Here is an 18,727-nt window from a genome sequence, read left to right on the forward strand (position 1 = left end):
TGCTAGAGATTAAAAAAAAAAAAAAAAAGTATAAGGACTCTCTGTCCTTGTTTGTCAAGCTATTCTCCCATCATACAGAGTCACTTCAAAGCTTGATCTCAACACTCAGTTAAATAATTTCTATACTACAGATCTATGTCACTATTTTGGAGTATTATATAAACACTAGATAGAGTAACCAAATATATACAATCATTCTTTCAACTACAAAAACATCATTAGTTCTTGGAAGAAGTTTGCACCTTGCACAAAACAGAATGGCTTGGCTGATTTGCAAGGTATCGACTGTGACTGCTTTCGTGCGGGGACAAAGCGTTCACTTTTGTCAGGATTGTGGAAACGATCAGGAGAAAGTATCCACTGGCATAGAACTTGTCCAAGAAAACTTCTATCACATTGCTGTTATTACAGGAAAGACAGGAAAAGTAATCTCAGAAGAGGACATACGACTTGGCAGATATGAAGCAGAGATGTCAGCTGAACACACCAAGAACAAACTTTACTGTCAGCAAGCTGACAGCTACAGTTCATGCAGATCTGTTTCCCATGGACAGCAGTTGGAAGCATTATGAAGTTAGATATTTCACAATTCTATCGAGTTGAGACACTAAAGAAAAAAAAATCACCAATTTGAACCTCATATTAAGAATATTTTAATATGTTTTTTTCCAAGATCTAATATACAAATACAATGGTAATAATGTACTTTTCTTCTGTAAGCTTGGATGAAATATATTAAAGTCCACTTTTCGTATATTACATAAATAATCCTCTAAAGCAACCTAGAAAAGAAAAAAATGGTTAGTCCATATGGTACGCACAAATAACTGGACATTACGCCAGAGAGTAACATATGAAACTGAATTATGGACTGCAAAATAGTCTGACAATTTGCCTGTTGTAATAAGCGGAGGAGTAACCTTCACTTTCTAAAGACACAGACAAGGAAAGGTTTGTGAAGAGAAGTACTACCTTTTACTAAACTAACCAACAAATGATAAAATAGACAGGATTTTGCACTAGAAAGATGATTTACGAATATGCAGACATCTTTGTAGAAGTTGCATAGTTAAAGAAGGATTAGAAGTGTTGATCAGAAACTTTAAGATTTTACAGTCTGATACACATCTGAACAGCATTATGATTTTGAGAACTTTCAGGTATTACATCCTCCAACTAAATAGATACATCAAGCTCTACTTAACAACGCTTAATTTGATGCTCTGCTCTTCACAAACATGTCAGCACAGAGATGAGTTTGTCATTTACAGACTGCAAGATACCACACTCACCGTACAGAAAAAAGCAGGATATGCCTTCACGGGAACTTTCTTGCTGAAAGATCTAGCCTGGAAGTAAATGGGATGAGGTGGGAGAAAATATAAACACATACATCTATCTATCTATCTATCTATATATATATATAAGGACAATTTAGCATTTCACATTATATGTTTCACACACACACACACACACACACACACACACACACACACGACAGAATATATTACAGGTTTCAGACTTTTTTCCCCTCCACTAAACTCCGACATACTGAAACTATAATTTTTAATTATAGGCCATTATAGGCTATTTTAATTATATATAGGTCAGCACTTACATATACTTCCTGTTCCTCACTATATGGAACAGAAAGGATATAATACTGGGAGATACCTGCTAAAATTCTTATAACTTTTAGCAATCTTACAATTTACATAATAATAAAATTAGGTAAATTGGTATCCTTTATCCCTGCAAAGCTCCAAGTTRCATCTGATTTAATAAACATGATTTAACTTTTTTTAAAATATCAAATAATTCTTTGCACCCCAAGAGACAGAAATTATAGAAGACCAGAAATGCATTCCTCTTGAACTGAGCTTTTTGTTCCAGTCTTACTCTCAGACTCAAAAATCCAGTCATCCTCCATTTATATTTTTAAGACTCTGAAAGGGTGTCAGTGCCACATATACTCAGAATCTATGCATAAACAGAGTCTAAACCACAGTGGAAGCAGATCTTTAAATGCAGGTACAATTCAACTGCATCTAATATAGAATTGAAGCAAAGCTTCCTGTAATGCTTATCAATAAACACAGAAACTGCCTTTGTATTGCTTTTTCTTAAAGGTTAAACAAACAAACAAAAAAAAAACCCCACACAACACAAGACAAATCCTTTAAGCATATTTATGAGTATGCATAAGTTTATTTCCTTTCTATGGATCTTTCCATATAACTGAGGAAATCAGGTTGAAACTTTATCAGGAAAAAAAAAACTTTCAGAGGACAGGTTATTTTAAAACTTTGAGATGAAATAAATTATACACAAAAGAAAAATTCTCTTCTGCTCTGGCTTACTACTATTAGTTGTGAGACACAAGACTGGAAATAAGAAGGTCAAGCAAGATTAACTCAGAATGGGTTTGCATGGATGTCATGTAGAAAGCATGCTGTTTTGCCTTGTATCTCATTGTAAACAGAATGAGATAGATGGGGAAAAAAAATCAAAAGACCATCGTTTTAAAGAAGGGGGGAAACTATAGAAAGAGGAGAACAAGTAAATGGGTTGGAAGGCTTTCAAAGGGATCACTGGAGGGATCACAGCACTTTCTGTTATATGCTTTTATTCTCAAAAAATACAAAATCCCTAAAGAAAAACTGCAATCTTTACCTTACTTTGCCCTCTGCTGGTCACAAGCCAGAGGAGCAGGAAGAGCTGACCACACTTCAGAAACTTTTCTTCCAAGATTAAGTGTCATATTAGTACAAAAGGCTTCACATAATATCCCTCTGACTTAATTATGGGGTTAGGTTTCTTCTGACTATGAAGTAGGGGTGAGGGTTGTTATCCTCTGTCCTCAGGCAAAACAATATGGAGATTTTAGACAATATAACAGATGTAGCTAATAGCATAGGTCCATTACATTCATCTAAAAGTTTGCAATATCTAAAGTCTTTTGTTGCCACCAAATTACTATTCCATCTATTATGGAAAAAGAGAAGTATCTATATCCTTGCATTAAAAAGACCATCTGATTATTAAGGAGGCTAACACCCTGCTATTATTGCCAGTTACTGCCAGTTCAAGTGGTCTGAACCCCCACAGAGATCCTCCACTATCCAGTATTCTTTACTGGTAATGATGGAGGTAGGAAGCCAGCATGGTTCTTCAGAATATTTTTTTTTCTTGTTTTTAAAAGAAGATAATACAGCAGCCAAAGGAGCACCCATTGAAAAAAAAAAAAAAAAAAAGTAAGTGCCAAATTCAACATTCAAGCTGAATAAAATGCTAATGTCACCATAACCTGGTCTCCTTGTACTTATGCTTTTCTGCATAGTGTCCAATTATGTGATCACATTTCATGTTTTCCATAGGCCCCTCCCAGCACATAGCATGGGCAGGGCTCTAGGAATGCAGTGGGAAGAAAAAGGGCTAAGGAGGATTCTGCCTTTTCTCTTCAGAAGCTGGTTGATTTGTAGTGAGTCAGGGGACTGTAGGGTTAAGAATGGTCTCAGGAGCAAATTATCTGAGAAGCCCCGAAGAACTGAATTCTCTCTCTACTTCTGTCCAAAATTTTCCATGCAACACAGGCAATGAAATTTTAAACAGCAGGACAATAAATACACATTACTCATTTTCTGTGCCTACCACCCTGATATGAGACATTTTAGGTCAGGCATTTGGTATTTTTGTAAACCACAACTGCAACCAAAATCAATAGTTTTGTACACTGTGATTGCAAAAAGAGGGGTGAGGACAAAAAAAAGGAAAGAGAAAAAGAAACAAAAAACAAGAGATTTCAGCTTGAACATCAAAGAGAGAGTGGTCAATTCTGACCTTGCATTCTCTTTGTTTCTGTTCCCTAGCTCTAAAATGGGATAAACATTCTCCTGCTTGGACATGTGTCAACAAAACTCAAACAGCAGGTAAAACAACATGAACACCAAAGGAATGCATTTTTCTTCAGAAAAATGAAGATGGGCTTATCTAACTATACTGCAGAAAATACTGTGTGATCATGCATAATACTGTAATTGAGATACAGATATATACAGATATTAATGGCATGTATGCAGAGATAATTTTGTCATTACTTGGAAGTGGTTTCGCTTCTCCAGTGGTTTCATCTTTTCCAACTACTTTTAATAAAAGTATTGGGTGCAATCCTCAAAGTACACATACATGTACTTGCGGACACACTGACAGCAACACCTGTTTACAGTGCTTTTTGTGTGTTTTATTTTCCAAATGAAGGTATGTACAGCATTGCTGAAGAAACATACTTCTGCTTCTGTACTATATACCAACAAGCAATGCAAAGTAAAGCTAACATAACAGCATAAAGGAAAAAGAATAGAACCATGGAGATCTTCCAGATTCTTTATCTGTTCCAAGTAAAGTCTTTCCTAATTCACCTGGCCATGTGCCAGAAAAGTAACAAACCAAAAAACCCACCCTTTCCCAATATAGCTTTGAGCATGGTTGGCTGTGCTGGGAAAGGAATCCTCCTTTCCACGTACGTTTCTGTCAGTTAAAGGCAAAATCCTCCGCTTCCCTGGTAGCCACTCAACCGTGCTGTGAAGTACCATATGCAGAGGTACTCTCTGTGGTTTCAATTCTATGCTGGCATATTCTTGCACTCATACAAGTCTGCTTCAAGTTTCTCTCCTGATAATAAACCACACATGCAGTATTTGTATACAAGCAACTGGATCTGCCTCCTGTACATACAGATAAATACAATATTCATGGAGAAGTAACTATAAAATATTTAAAGGTTCTGTGGCTCTTTTCGAATTTTAAACTATCTCTAAAAGTAATAAAAGGTAAAGGTAAAATATTTGAAATAGAGAGAGAACTTACAAGTCTTCTAATAACATAGCATCACAATTCTCCATAAAGATTAATACCAATTTCTTTAAAAAGAACAAAAAGAGAGAGAGAGAGAGAAGAAGGAATCTCACATGTTCTAGATGAATATGTGCCTGGCTGGCAATATCGTAAATTACATCTCTCACGTTTTTCTCTTGCTTGCATCTTATGAAATCCTCCTGTGAAGCTCCATGCTAGACACAAGAAAGAAAAACAAAACAAAAAGAAAAACCCTCAACAAACATCAAGTTTCCATTCTAGCTTTGCAAAAGATAAGAAAACTCAAACATCTGTCCTAGCAAGTAAACTGCTGACAAGACTGAAATAGCCCAAGCAGTTTTTGCCCCCTGTTTAAACCAGTCAGTTGGAAACAAATTTAGAAGAATTATTTGTAGTGACTATCTTTGCACGCACTGGCTCTCTGAAGGCTTTGTGGTCAGTTGGATTAATTGAGTCAGATTTTAAAATTCTGGCAATTTAGATCAGTTTACACAGATGCCTGATTTTTAAAAATATAATCCAAGTGCTGAGATTAAGCAGAATGAAGTTAACAATGATTAAAAAAGGAGCCACGCTAGCTTACTAAGTAAGCCATTACCACAGGACTGGTGCACACTACCCAGTTCCACTAAACTTGCAAAGAGCATTGGTTTTTTTGATAGTGACGAGTGTGGAAGAGGATATGGTAWATTCAGAATTGCATCTCCTACAGTAACATGTGAACATAGGCTTACAGCTATCAGATGTAAAAGAAAAGGCTAGAACATTATGGAAAGGTAGTGAAGAAAAACCTGAGAAGCTTATTCATAATTAAAATTTCTCGTGGTGCTTCCTTATGGCAAAAAGGAAAAAGAAATTCCCTATTTCATGTGTGTGCAATCTACATACTAATGGAAACATTCCTGAAAAATAAAATATTACTAGATATAATGTAAAAACAAAGAATAAAGAGGAAAAAAAAGAAAAATCTCTAAAGCTTTACACAGATCACTCACTTCCCAAGAGATATAAAACATTAAAACTGTGACAATGGCAGCATCACTGGGCAGCAGCAGAAACAGTTATAAGAGTAAATAAAAAGTTCTCTCTTTGGTCTAATAAAGTATGATCTCATATCTAGTGCTGGGAGGCAGTTAGAAACACTATACTGTTCAAATCCAGACAATTTTTCTCTTACCAACATACAAATATCGATGGGAAGAAGGACCTTTCGTCTTGTGCTATGATACGGAGTTGCTCTTAAACAGGTAACTATGCCTTGCGCTTTCCCAATGTGACTGGCTGCATGGTCTGCGTGGATGTCCCTCACACCTAAAATTTCAGAAATAATAGGTTTAGAAACACGTATTCTCAACTGGTTCTGTCACGGTTTCACATAATTCTTAGCTTTCCTTAAATACAGCTGTGATAGACATCAGGGAAGACTATATTTCTAGAAGGGCATATGTTCAAAAATTGGCTTGGGATCTCATCTCAGAGGTGCAAAGCAGCAGGCAAATTCATGCCACATTCAGGAGTGAGATGCCTTTTAGTTAGTTCCAATTTCTGCAAAAGGTGTACTTACAAGCAGTGAAGCACCACCTATTCAGACACAATACGTCACTACACAAACTCATTTTCATTGGCATGTCTTGTCCCAGGATAACAGTATTCCATGAACTGTTTTCSTGCTAGAGAAGTCATTCAAGTGTGAGATTCCTCACATGCAATAACACTTACAGCATGGTTTCGTTATCAGCTGCAGCTGATTTAGCAGTGCACTGAAGCCAAACAGAACAGTCCTACTCTTCTCTCAGATTTCTACCACCTCCCTTGTGCTGTCACCGGCAATCAGATAGCAGCACAGAAAACTGCATCAGATCACTAGCACAACGGAAAACTAACTCTGATCTCTGCATGGCCACACAACTATTAAAACTGAAACAAGATAAAGATGTGTGGGGCAGAGCAGCAACACGCCTTTTCATGGCATGACCATATATGATTATCTTAGGCTGATCTGAAAGCCATAATGTTTTGTCACAGGACTGACATAGGACAAAATTAAACTTTAAGGGAGAGATCTTCAATTCACTAAAGTCTCTAAAAGTAGCCTTTTACAAAAAATTACAGACCCATTCACTACACAGGTCTGCCCAAGTCTTGCACGAATCTCAAACTTTTAGGAAAGTGGCTAGAGGCAGCCAACATGGACTTATTTTGGCAATAACAGCAGACAGCAGGTTGTGGCTTGGATGAAAGACAAGATATAACTTACGGATATTGTCTGGGCAGTATATATGCTTTTGATATATATAAAAAAAAAAGAAAAAAAACAAAGCCTAAGGAATAACAGTTAGCAATGACACAAACTCACTATCAGAGCCATCCCAAAAGTAAGGTTCTGCAAAGGTCTAACAAAAACATTGAGTAATACCAGACTTAGGATAACTACTTATACAATGAATCAGAGCACATATCATTAAATGACAGCAGCTGGGAGAAAGCGCCAGTAAACTAGAAGGCAAGACTGGAAGTCAAAATAAGCTTGACAAATTAGAGAAGTACCCTGAAATCGGTAAGAATGAAGCTGCACTGCCTTTTTTTTTTTTTTTTAAGGAAAGGTGCTCCTAATCTGTCTCCAGTTTGTGTGTAAATAAGCTAAAAAGCATAACAGGTTTAGCGATCATGACCTATGATGTAATTAGGTCCATTTAGTCCAGAGAAGACTAGTGATGGGGAACATCAGTAAGATGGCTGTGTTGAATTAATTTCACAGTATTTGTGAAAGAAAACACAGAAGTTATGTTTAACATGCAGTGAAGCACAGACTTTTGCTTAGATATTTAAACTTGCATATTTAAGAAAAGTTTAACATGACAGTAGACTGCATACAAAATCTGAAGTCTCTATAACATATTTTCAAGAAAGTGATCTGATTTGTATCAGGAATGACCCAAGCAGAATTGATCTTTCTCAGAATTGATGGTATTTTTCAGAATGAAATACAGCTAGGTATTTCTTACAGTCCTACATTTCTACAACTAGACATTCAGAAAGACACTGAAACATTTTACCAATTCCTACTGGGAAAGTAAACATCAGATACTATAGCAGGTTCCCTTCCTCATTTCTTCCTAAGAAGAATGTACTCAACATGTATCTTTCTTCACAATGTTTTTAGTGTTTAGCCTCAACACGAGCCTCCATGAGACTACTCTGAAAAGCAAAAGGAAAATACTACTACTAAATAATATTGCAATTAAATACTACTAGTATACTACTTAATAATAATTCCCATTCTTCTTTTATACCTGAACTAACACAGGGAATACGTCCGTGATGCAACACACCCCTAAAAGAGTTACCCTGTTCTTCACTGTAAATGAAGAATTCATTCCCAATCCGTGACTGTTACATTAGACACAACACACATATTAATTCTAAACCACAAAGATCATATTATCTTTGTTGCCTTTTTTTGTTACTGCTGAATTGTTGATAGTTAACTATTTTTAGGAAGGGGAGAGGTTTCAGACCCAAATTTGCAACATCACTAAGGGGAAGTTCATAGCTTGAGAAACCAGCTGTTGCAAGATAACAAGTGAGTATTACTGTAATATAAAACAATAGCTGCACAGTAGCTACAGGACATTGTGCTCCTGCTGAGCACAGTACTCAGAAAAGACACAGAAGAGCTGAATTTACCATACTGTGTAACAGGAGCAAGAAAAGAGAAGATTGATCATTAAGAGACAAAAAACAGAGCAGTAGGAAATTATGAATTTTCCACTAAAGYACTTCTAGCACAGCTAGTAAGATTCCAGATTTCTGACTGAATGTTCAAGAAGGTATTTGAATATTACCCAAGACAACTTCTACTGACATTAAACTTCAGTGGAAGAAGTGGGTGATTTTTTTTTAAACCCTCACATTAAAAAACATCATACCAGTATTAGTAAGTCATCAGCAAAATAAAAAAGGGGAAACCACCTACCAAGCATTTCCAAGGTAAGGTACAAGAGAGCACTCTGAGTGTTCTCAGCATATGCTTCAAGTTCCTGGATGTTACTGTATGCTCTCTCATCCAAATTTTTCTCCTGCAATTTGAACACAGAACTGCAGCAAAACTTCTAGCAAAAAGCAAGTATAATTGCGTAAATTTATTATTATAATCAGATTAGCCTAACTCATTATTAAAACAGAACAAAATTAAGGTAAGATAGGAAGAGAATATATACACAAACAGTCATTAAAACTTTGTTAGCATGTCTAGCATAACCAAACAACTACATGCAACTGCAACCAAGTCCAGTTACTAGATTAATTTTTACTTTTTGCAATAACAAGAAACCAGAATTCTCTAGAAAACAAAAAAATATATAGCCAAAACAAAACATTGTATGGTATTCTTATGCTACTGGGTTGCCAATTCTAATATTTAGTTAGCAACAGAAGCAGGGAGAAACTTTGATAATCAATAATATATTTTCAAAATATGCACTAAAATCTATTTATCAAATATACATATGGGTTTTGAAGTTATATGCCGATCTCTGCAAAAATGTAATACCCTCTATCATTCTTCCTGCCCTAATGGGTTTCATGGTTAAAATATATCAGTCCCAAGATTAAAAACTCTGAACAGTCTTTGACAGCAATTACACACCAGACAAATTTGTGAGATGCTACTGTAGCAGGAAAGCTAGCTGAAGTTCCTGGCCCTTGGCTGCTCATTCTTGCTCTTGTGTCACAGTCAGKAGCAGCATAAGTGTAGAAGTGAAATGCTTCCTCTTATTTTTCCCCAAGAGAGTGTAGATATTTTAAAACTCATGTCATTTTAATGCTGTGGTTCGCAGCACTGCTTAGAAAGAACTTCACAGCCACAACAGGGAGCAGCAGCAAAGTGTGGCAGAAAGGTCCAGGCAGGGTTCATTTTTGAGATTTTATATTCATTACTCACCACAACAAAAGAATATTTAGGTGCAAAATTGGCATGGTAATAGAAAAACATGAGGAAGAATAAAATGATGTAAATAGATGGTATGGCAGAAAAAGAGAGTATGAGTTTTGTATGTATGAGAGTATGTGGTAGTTGCAGAACTTAATTTTTATTTCTAATAAAACGCATTTTTCCAAAATTCTTAACTGAAAAGCAGTTGCATATGGAGACCTTCTATTTAATCACATAGGATGAAACTTCTCTCACATAAACATAGAAAGATGCCTAAGTATAACTCAAAATGGATTACCTCTAGAGGTAACCATTTCACATCAGGAATAAAGGCCAGCAACAGAAAATATGCACACCGATATATTGGTTACCACAGCAGGGAACAAAGAAGATACAGACTGCCAAACTACATCCCTTTTAAAGCAAAAATAAACAAAAGTATTCTACTTGCTATCTGGGCCAAAAAGAGGCACTAAATCATCAACAGAGAACTAAAAGGAAATATAACAATAACATTCTTAAAGAGAACTACTACTGACTGAAAAACATGAATTACTTAACCTTTAGTTCTACACACAAACACATAAAATTAAGGGAAAGAATCAAGTATGACAAAAAAATAACACCACATTTTGAATGGCCAATACTTACTCTTTCATCAATAATCTTCATGATCCACATTTTAGTCAGATTATGTCTCTTGACAGCCTGAAAATTAAACATCCATGTTACTGCTTACAAAACAATGGCAGTACTGCATTCTGAAGGCTTAAATATATTTTACATAATCCTTTTCTTACAAGGATTGTGTTCATTGGGTTAAATCAAAGTGGCACATCAGTGGGAAAAYAGAATCTCCTTCCAGTTCAAGAATTCTTTTTTTTTATATTTGCTAAAAATTGTTGCAGACAAAAAATGAAAACCTGAACATCAAGCCATTTAAACAAACATTTATTTAAAAATATTTTGAAAGCAATTTATTTTATCATGGAGTCACGCTTTCCCACAAAATGTTTTCAAATCACTCTGCTTTACAAAGAGAACAGTTTCCTCCAAAGCTAAGCAATGAAAAGAAAGATTCCCCTTGTAAATTTTCAAGAGAACAACTATAAATTGTACCAATATACACTGTAAAAACAGCATTCTAACAAAATAATGAATGATTTTGTTAAAAAAGAGAAGGTATCCTATATTATCTCATATTCATGTGTCTTTTGACTCATATTTGACTTCCTTCCTTCACCACTTCATTCAACTTAACTTCAATCCTCTTACACACACACACACACCTCTCAAAGACACCTTGAATTTTGCAGATCAGACTATCAGCAAGGCTACAATCACACGTTTCAGTTGTGTGATTTTGACAACAAAATCTATGCAGCAGACTTCTCAAAGTCTTAACTTTTATAACTCACTTTCTACTTTCTCTTTATATCCATTACATTTGTAAATATTTTTTCATACTTTACAAGAACAGATCTTGTTGATTCAACAAATTCTGCCTGAGTAACTATTTGGTGTGTGAAAAAAAGATTTCACAAATTCTAACGTTAGAGATACAGATGTCAGTTTTCCTTCTCACTTGCTAAACTTAAACATTGCTTTGTAAATACAGTCCTTGAAAAAATCCCACAGAAGCCAAAGAATTAAGTACCAAACTGAGTTCTGCTAAAGTACACATTTTATATATCTATTTTGATCTACCTTTAAACAAAGAGGTTCTCATTTTCGAAACATTTTGAAGCTCGACTTCTTCCACAGAAATGAGTAGAGGTTTAGGCCTCACTTTTTATATGTTGAAATGACAGATAAGTAAGAACAGGTGTTGTACAGTTGCCATCTAAATTCTTACTAAAGTCACTGAGAGTTGAGCTATTAAGAGTCTAGAAATAATAAAATTACAAGCTATTTACATACTTTACAGGTGAACTACTGCAGAAAACTTTGGAAATCCGAATTTGAATATTCTGGAATATATAAAATACTTGGAACATATTTAGCTCGACAAATTAATACTTTTTCTGGAAAACTGAAAYTGCTCTTCATACAAACTCAACAGCGAGAACAGAGTATACATATGATATGCTGTGCAGAAGACATGTTAACTTTATTAACAGCTCTGCTGCATTTATAAATTCAGATGTCTCTTTCCAAACTCTTCTTTTTAAGAATTACAATGATATTATTGATTATCTGTGAAGCTACACTCCTCAGATAGGTCATTCTTGGGGTATTTACTGACATGTAGAAATAAAATCACATCCTGAGAGCACAGGTCACCAGGACAGACTGTGCTGTTTGTTCAATTCAGTACTCTGCAGCATTCAGAACTATCAGAGCTCCCAGAAATATTTTTCGAATTATTTCTCAATAGCTTATTTCACAACCGGTTCTTTTTGGATTGTCTCATATCGGTCTTTCATCAGACCAATCATATGTAAGGTCAAATCTTACCACACGGCTAGACCAACTCTTTCTTCCACTTCAAAAATCACTTTTTTGTTTGGAAAAAGAGAGTATGACTGGTAATCTTATCCATTGAAAGGGTGTGTAATTTATATCTGTTGTTTATATCTGAATGATGTTTGTTACAAGTTTCTCATCTGCTTGTAAACATTTTTGCCCCACATATGCAAGCACACAAGCAGCATGAAATGAAAAGTGGTGAACAGCATATATACAATCATATCCAAAACTAATTTGTATCTAAGTTATTCAGACAACTGCATGAGAAGATATCTTTGGAAACAAAAATAAGTAAAGCTACTAAAGCAAGTTCCTCCTTGGTAAGGAGACAAACACATTTAGACTATCTTGTTCCTGGGCAGTTCACCATATGCTAAAAGAGAGACAAAGGATATAAAAAACAAAGGTACCAATAGACTAAAACGTGTGTTAAAACATCTACCTTAAATTCAGCTTTAATTCCACTCAGCCATTTTGTTGTGGATATAGCCACAATTTATGCCAGTTGGATATACCTATGAATAGCTCTGGTCCTCCTGTAACTGACTAATAGATACAGGTTTTTATTTCACTTCTCGGTTTTGCCTGTGTTTTCTCTTAGCTAAAAGGTATTTTGTTTATAATTTAAATTTTAACTTAAATATGAGCATTGATAGACGGGAACAAACACTCACTTGTACTTCGTTTCATATTTGAAGGAGGAAGAGTCAGGGAGAGGCCACGCTTTCAGCACTGCCAAAGATCATTCAAATGGGATTTGGAAAGAATTCAGATTTGTGGTCTCAAAGGTCCAACAGACAGTGGATGTGAAACCAAGAGGGCAACTAATTAAATGCTCTAAACCCACAGGAACTGCATTATTTTAGCCCACTGTTTCAGTGGGCATCCTTCCTTTTCTGGGATTTTAACAGGGGTAATGCAGATGAACACCCAGATGAAGACTCCACATTTGACTGCCCGTTTTTCAGCAGGTCCATAACTTAAATCCCATAGGTAGTTTGGTTGAACATTATTCAGCTGTTTAATTCTAGGCAGACTGCAGTTTTTCTTGTCCAGGCGCTCACAAACTCTTAGCTTAAACACAAACTCTAGTTTTATAGAGCAGAGGCCTTAAAGCAATGCTCCTTTTGAAGGTTCGAAGAYTTGTGGCCTGTGGCCCAAAGATGCCAAGCTGTAGAAACCGTGTGGGATTTCCATCCCTAAAGACACTCGAAATTCAGCTGGATATGACCTGAAGTTAGCCCTGCTCTGAGTGGCGAGCTGGATAAGAGGACATCTTGTGGTCCCCTACAACTTACACTACGATTGTATATCAGCACCAAGGGAAAAATCTATTTATACTGCCTTCACTCATCCCTTCAACAGGTCAATGGGAGCTCTAACTAGAAACAAAAAAAAAATTGTTATAAAAAAGCCTCTACTTCTTCAGCCATATCCAGCAGAGGTGCAGGTCTGTAGGCATATTTTACCTGTGACATTCTAGTGCCTGCCTGAACTCGCAAACAGACATCTTGGTAAAAATACACTAAAGGTACCTTCCCTGTTACTCAATACACACAAGAGGATCTATACTCTGTGCAAAAGATGTAATATATAAAAGTAATCAAGTAAATCTCTAGTAAGGAAAAAGACTCTGTGAAGATTCCCCCTATTTTCTACTGTAATTAGGTACGAAAGTCTTGGGCTTTTCCTCACACTATTTGCTAGATCAGCCCCTGTGCTTAGTGTTCTATCCTTCTTGTAGTGCTTAATCTTCTTAGACAGGACTAGAACAGGCTCAGGAAAATTTACTTACACACTTCACTTGCTATCAATTTACAGCTTGCCAGAACTTACTCTGTCCTTCACCTGAGGAGAAGAGAAAAAAGCACTTTGTTCACAGAAGCCTGACCCTCCAAGCAAGTCCTCTCCAACTCTGCTCTTTGGTTTTAGGTTACTTACAGTATCACACATGCCACCCTTCACATCATATGATTTATCACAAATAGTACAGTCAACAATGTAACATAGCATTAATGAAATAATGATTTTATTTCTCATAGCTGTATTTTAGCCAAGTTAACTTTAGGACAATAAAAATATACTTCACCTTCCACAGCTCTATAGCAACCGGTTGATGTGGTGGCTTATCACAGTATATATCTTCCACAGCATCCCTCCAGAACTGCATTCGCATCAAACCTGTGCCCTTCTGAGTTATGGAGTCTTTAATCTGAAAAGGATGTATATGGAGTGAAATTACAGTCTCCTTAAGACAGTTAGTCTATCTACGCTGAGAAGACAGACACAACTGAACTCAAAAGGGAAAGTGCTCAGTTCTGAATTTACATCTATTCTTCATAAAGTATTTATACACTATGGGATGAAGGGGTGCATGTGTGGAAATCTTCATCAGAACCTGTATTTGAAAGCCATGGAAATTAAGGCCTGGGTGACTCTCACCTCCTCTTTCTTTCCGGAAGGGTAAGAAGCCATAGTAACAGTGGTAAGGGAGGGCAGCAGTAAGGGTTGCTGGAAGCACTGCCAACAGAAGCTGCTTAAGAGGTTTCGCTGGGTCAGCACATCTCTCAGATTGCTCCTTTCCAGTGAACGTTTCCAACTTTTGTGGTTACAGTGGCAGTTTCTGACCACCTACCAAAAGGGAGAGACTGCTGCTGCTCCCCTCTCATATCTAATTGCACAGTTCCCTCCTGGCAGCTTTCCTATTACCTAGCTTCTGCCAACAAAGACCTGGGACCGATTATATCACCCAACTTTTTAATCGACCTTCTACAGATAGGATTTAGCTGCACTTTTCAGATTCAGCTCTTGCATTTGAGAACCGGACACAGATGCAATCACGYAACAGTGTCAAGGACCACATCCTCTTTGTTATCATTTACTTTCGAAATGCACAACATAAAAGAGAAAAACTACATGCATAAACAAAATAAACTGTAGGAGGCTGGCTACATCCCAAGAGCCATTCAAAACCAGAGGCTTATAGTGGATTACTTATTCGTTGCCCTTTATAGTATGAAATGTTAATCTCAGCAAAATACCACCTACTAAAATAATTTATAATCCTGTAATTGTTACTTTATATTTGCAAACTCTGGAAATGTATTTTAATACCTGCCTGAGCCAGTTCCACGTTGAAAGCTCTCAAGGCAAAAGCAGAAGTTCGGGATTCTGCAGGCAAGAGTAGAGAACACAGAAATCCTTCATAGTCACGTTTTCTAYAAAAGGACAAACAAAAACTATATTTTATGTACAGCTTGATGTAAACTGGGCACGCTATTGCTTAGCACTTAACTCCTGATACAATAGCAGTATGCTATAGTTCAACTTTAACTTCACGAAAATAGTAGCTTTTAAGCCTATTTTAAAATAAGGCAAACTCTTACAGAGGGGGGGGGAAGCAGTCTGAACTCTCAGAGCATTAAAAGGAAAATATCCACCTCTCAAATTCAGATCTCAAGTTATTTGGCTAAAGGCATGGAACAAGTCTGTGGCAGCACTGCAAATAGAACTCAGATTGTCTGACTTCCAGACTTCTTTTCTAAACATAAAACCACATTGCTTAAAGAGATTGTGCTTTAGAGCTCGGCAGAACACCACTTGCTTAACCAGTAAGTTTTTGTTTACTGGCAATTATATCCAAAGCATAAATGCTCTTYGTAGTGGCAGTTTTGCTGCAGGTAACCTGCTGCCAATCTAGAGTGATATACCTTTATTTGGCCACTGGGGTGTGCCATTAAGTTAAAAACAATCACAATCCAATGATTATAAACTGCAAAATCCTACATAACTGTAACTATGAAAAACATTTGGTCACCTATGAAAAGTTAAGCTGCTTTCTTTGAATAGTATTTTCATGTACTTTCTGACAGGCCTGTAACTTGATTCTTTGTAATAAGAAAACCAGCGATTCCAAATTCAGCCTCGAGAGTCAAGAAGCAGGGTGTTAAGATAACGTATTTATTCATATTCATGAATTTTGCCATTCTTACAGGCCCTCATATTTCTTTTGAGCAGAAGCTTGGAATAACAAAAACAAACCAAGGGTTACTATTAGAGTTGCTATTTTTARCACCCAACAAAAAAGAAATCAGATTTAAGGGGTTTTTACCCCACAAAACACAGCAGCTGCTAACTAGCAAATGCTTTGAGTTTTCACAACTGTTGTGAAACCTCTTGTAAAGCCTGATGCAAATTCAGAAGCACATATAGCAAATGATGTTTGTGGATTTTAGTAGGCTTTAAAAGGCACATTAGTAACAAAAATCAGATGTGTTAACTCTCAATTCRGACACTTTTAGAAAAGTACTAGCAATGCAAAACCTAGTATTTTTTCTCAAGGTGGATTRTAATAGTATTCAATATTGGCCCATCATGAGCAGAGTTCTCAGGATTAGTCATATTTTCCTAGCTACTCACTTTGACTGGGCTGTTCACACAACAAAGAAACACACCTACCTACAGAAAGGAAACAAATTATACAGCTGAGGCAAACTGCACAAACCAAACAATACAACAGAAAGATTTTTCTTCCCTCCAGTATTTTTTTCTGGTGCCCTAAGCTTATAAATTAGGTGTAGCAAAAACGAACCTTAAAAAAAAAAGAAAGAAAAAAAAACAAAAAACCCAGGAATTTTATGCTGACAGTGCCCCCTTGGGCATAACAGTAGAGAAGCAAATTAATGTTCTGGAACCTTCAGTTAACCCACAGTCYGTAAAATAAAATTCTTATTGCTGTAGATCACGTTCTACCTCAACTCTCTTCATGTGTTAAGGTGAAGAATGAAGAAAGGATAAAAGAAAACTTAAGTCTGTTATTGAATATTTCAATGGTTTCCTTCCCTTTCCCTGCCCACAGGGGTAAGAAAATGTGGTTAGCACCATTACTGGGTTTCCAAAATAATGAAAAATGTAAAGATTCTTAAAGAGAATTTCTTCCATATTATAAATCCACATATCATTAAATCAGAAGCTTGTCTTTCAGAATCTGCTCTCATCATAAAAAGGCAAGAGACAAAAAACACAAGCACAAGGAAAAAAAATCATTTTTAATGAAACAACTTTAAATTATCTTTAAGTGAGTTATTTAAGAGGAAAAAGAAAAACATGCAAAGAACACCCTGCRTATTGCAAGAAGTTGCAAAAATCTACATCATTAAAGCTCAAGTCAGTCAGTTCTGTTGTTCTTCCTGTGTTTTGTGGTATACTCCTACTCAGGACTCAAGAGTTGCTGATGCTTGCACAACCTAAAGTGATTTGTTTCTGTTTAAATATTAACTCCTCCATCTTATAGTTTTTAAGTGTTCTATAACTTCCATGCATCATATGAGTTACCATGTAGCTCCAATTAAATAATAAAACAATTCCAAAAGCATTCTTCATTTATTATTTTGAATGCTTGTCTATGTTTGCTAACTAGTCTTTTTCTATAAAATATGTTTTAACAAAAATAACAAAAATTGTTTAAACCCAATCATCTTAGCTTCCGTACCTTGCAAACCTTGCAATCATTTTCAGTCATCTGTTACTGAAACCATTTTAACTGCGTACATTAATTACACACACGGTCTCTTATCTCCTAAGTAAGAGCTGAATCCCAGGCAGAGTAACCAGGAAAATKACAGCCATAATCTGAAGTTTCGTAAAACTAAAATGCAAACTGGTTATGCATCTGAGAAGGTCTGCTGCTTGATGCTTCACAGTAAAGTTAAGATTTTCACATTTTTCCTATCAGTTTTTACCCTTCAACCATGACTGCTCACCATATTTATCTTTTGCAAATGTTAGTTTGGAGAAATAAGATTATTGTGCTCCACATATGTACGTGCTCCGAAGCCTTCTCCCTGCTCTCGCCAGCAATCTGAGACAACCGCGTCCGTGAAGAAACTATTTCTGCCTTTATGGAGACCTTGTCTCGCTTTTCCTTTGTGCCACTTAACTCGTGTGGACCAGACACCAACTGGCAGGCGTCGCGCCGCGCTCACGGCTCCCAGAGGCGCGGGGGCACGTCCGCCGCCCCGGAGCCGCGGCCCCGCTCCCCTTGGGCCGTTCTGGTTTCGACCACCATCGGCGGCTCCTGGAAACACGCAGCGCTCCTCTCGCTCCAGCATTCGGGTCCGGCAGGTTACCCAGGCCGTCCGCCTGCCCAGCTGCTGGATCTCCTCTGCTTTTGATCGTTTTCCCAAGAGATACTTGGRAAACTTGGCTACTTCCCAGTAGCCAAGAAGGCCTGGTGATACCCACTATTTTTCAAAGGTCGCTACTCAACAGYGCTCCTTGCAAAAGGAGAGCCAGTGAACAGAGGCATGCACTACTTCAGCGGTATTTCAAYGCTTCAGAAAGCAGCTGGGAAAGAAGGGAGAAAAAAAACCCTGCTGTTTGTACAGGTTAAGTTACCCTGGGGGTTAAAATATTTACCTAACAGTTTCCACTGCTCCCCGCCCCCCCCCC

At 36.8% G+C, this 18,727-nt stretch overlaps 1 protein-coding gene across 1 annotated transcript; it reads right to left on the minus strand.

Annotated features, from left to right (window-relative positions):
• Window positions 1-629: 629 nt before the first annotated feature.
• On the minus strand, window positions 630-18,344 carry NDUFAF6 (NADH:ubiquinone oxidoreductase complex assembly factor 6). The gene is made up of 9 exons (XM_085298611.1): window positions 18,262-18,344; window positions 15,396-15,495; window positions 14,367-14,489; window positions 10,460-10,516; window positions 8,852-8,954; window positions 6,053-6,186; window positions 4,968-5,069; window positions 1,293-1,349; window positions 630-782 (listed from the first exon to the last, which is right to left on the minus strand). The coding sequence occupies exons 1-9, from the start codon at window positions 18,342-18,344 to the stop codon at window positions 654-656; spliced, it is 888 nt and encodes a 295-aa protein (XP_085154737.1). The 3' UTR covers window positions 630-653.
• Window positions 18,345-18,727: the final 383 nt, after the last annotated feature.

Source organism: Rhea americana, unplaced genomic scaffold (genome assembly GCF_003343005.1).
Source record: "Rhea americana isolate MKP2758 unplaced genomic scaffold, rheAme1 scaffold_0, whole genome shotgun sequence".
NCBI classification, from domain to species: Eukaryota; Metazoa; Chordata; class Aves; order Rheiformes; family Rheidae; genus Rhea; species Rhea americana.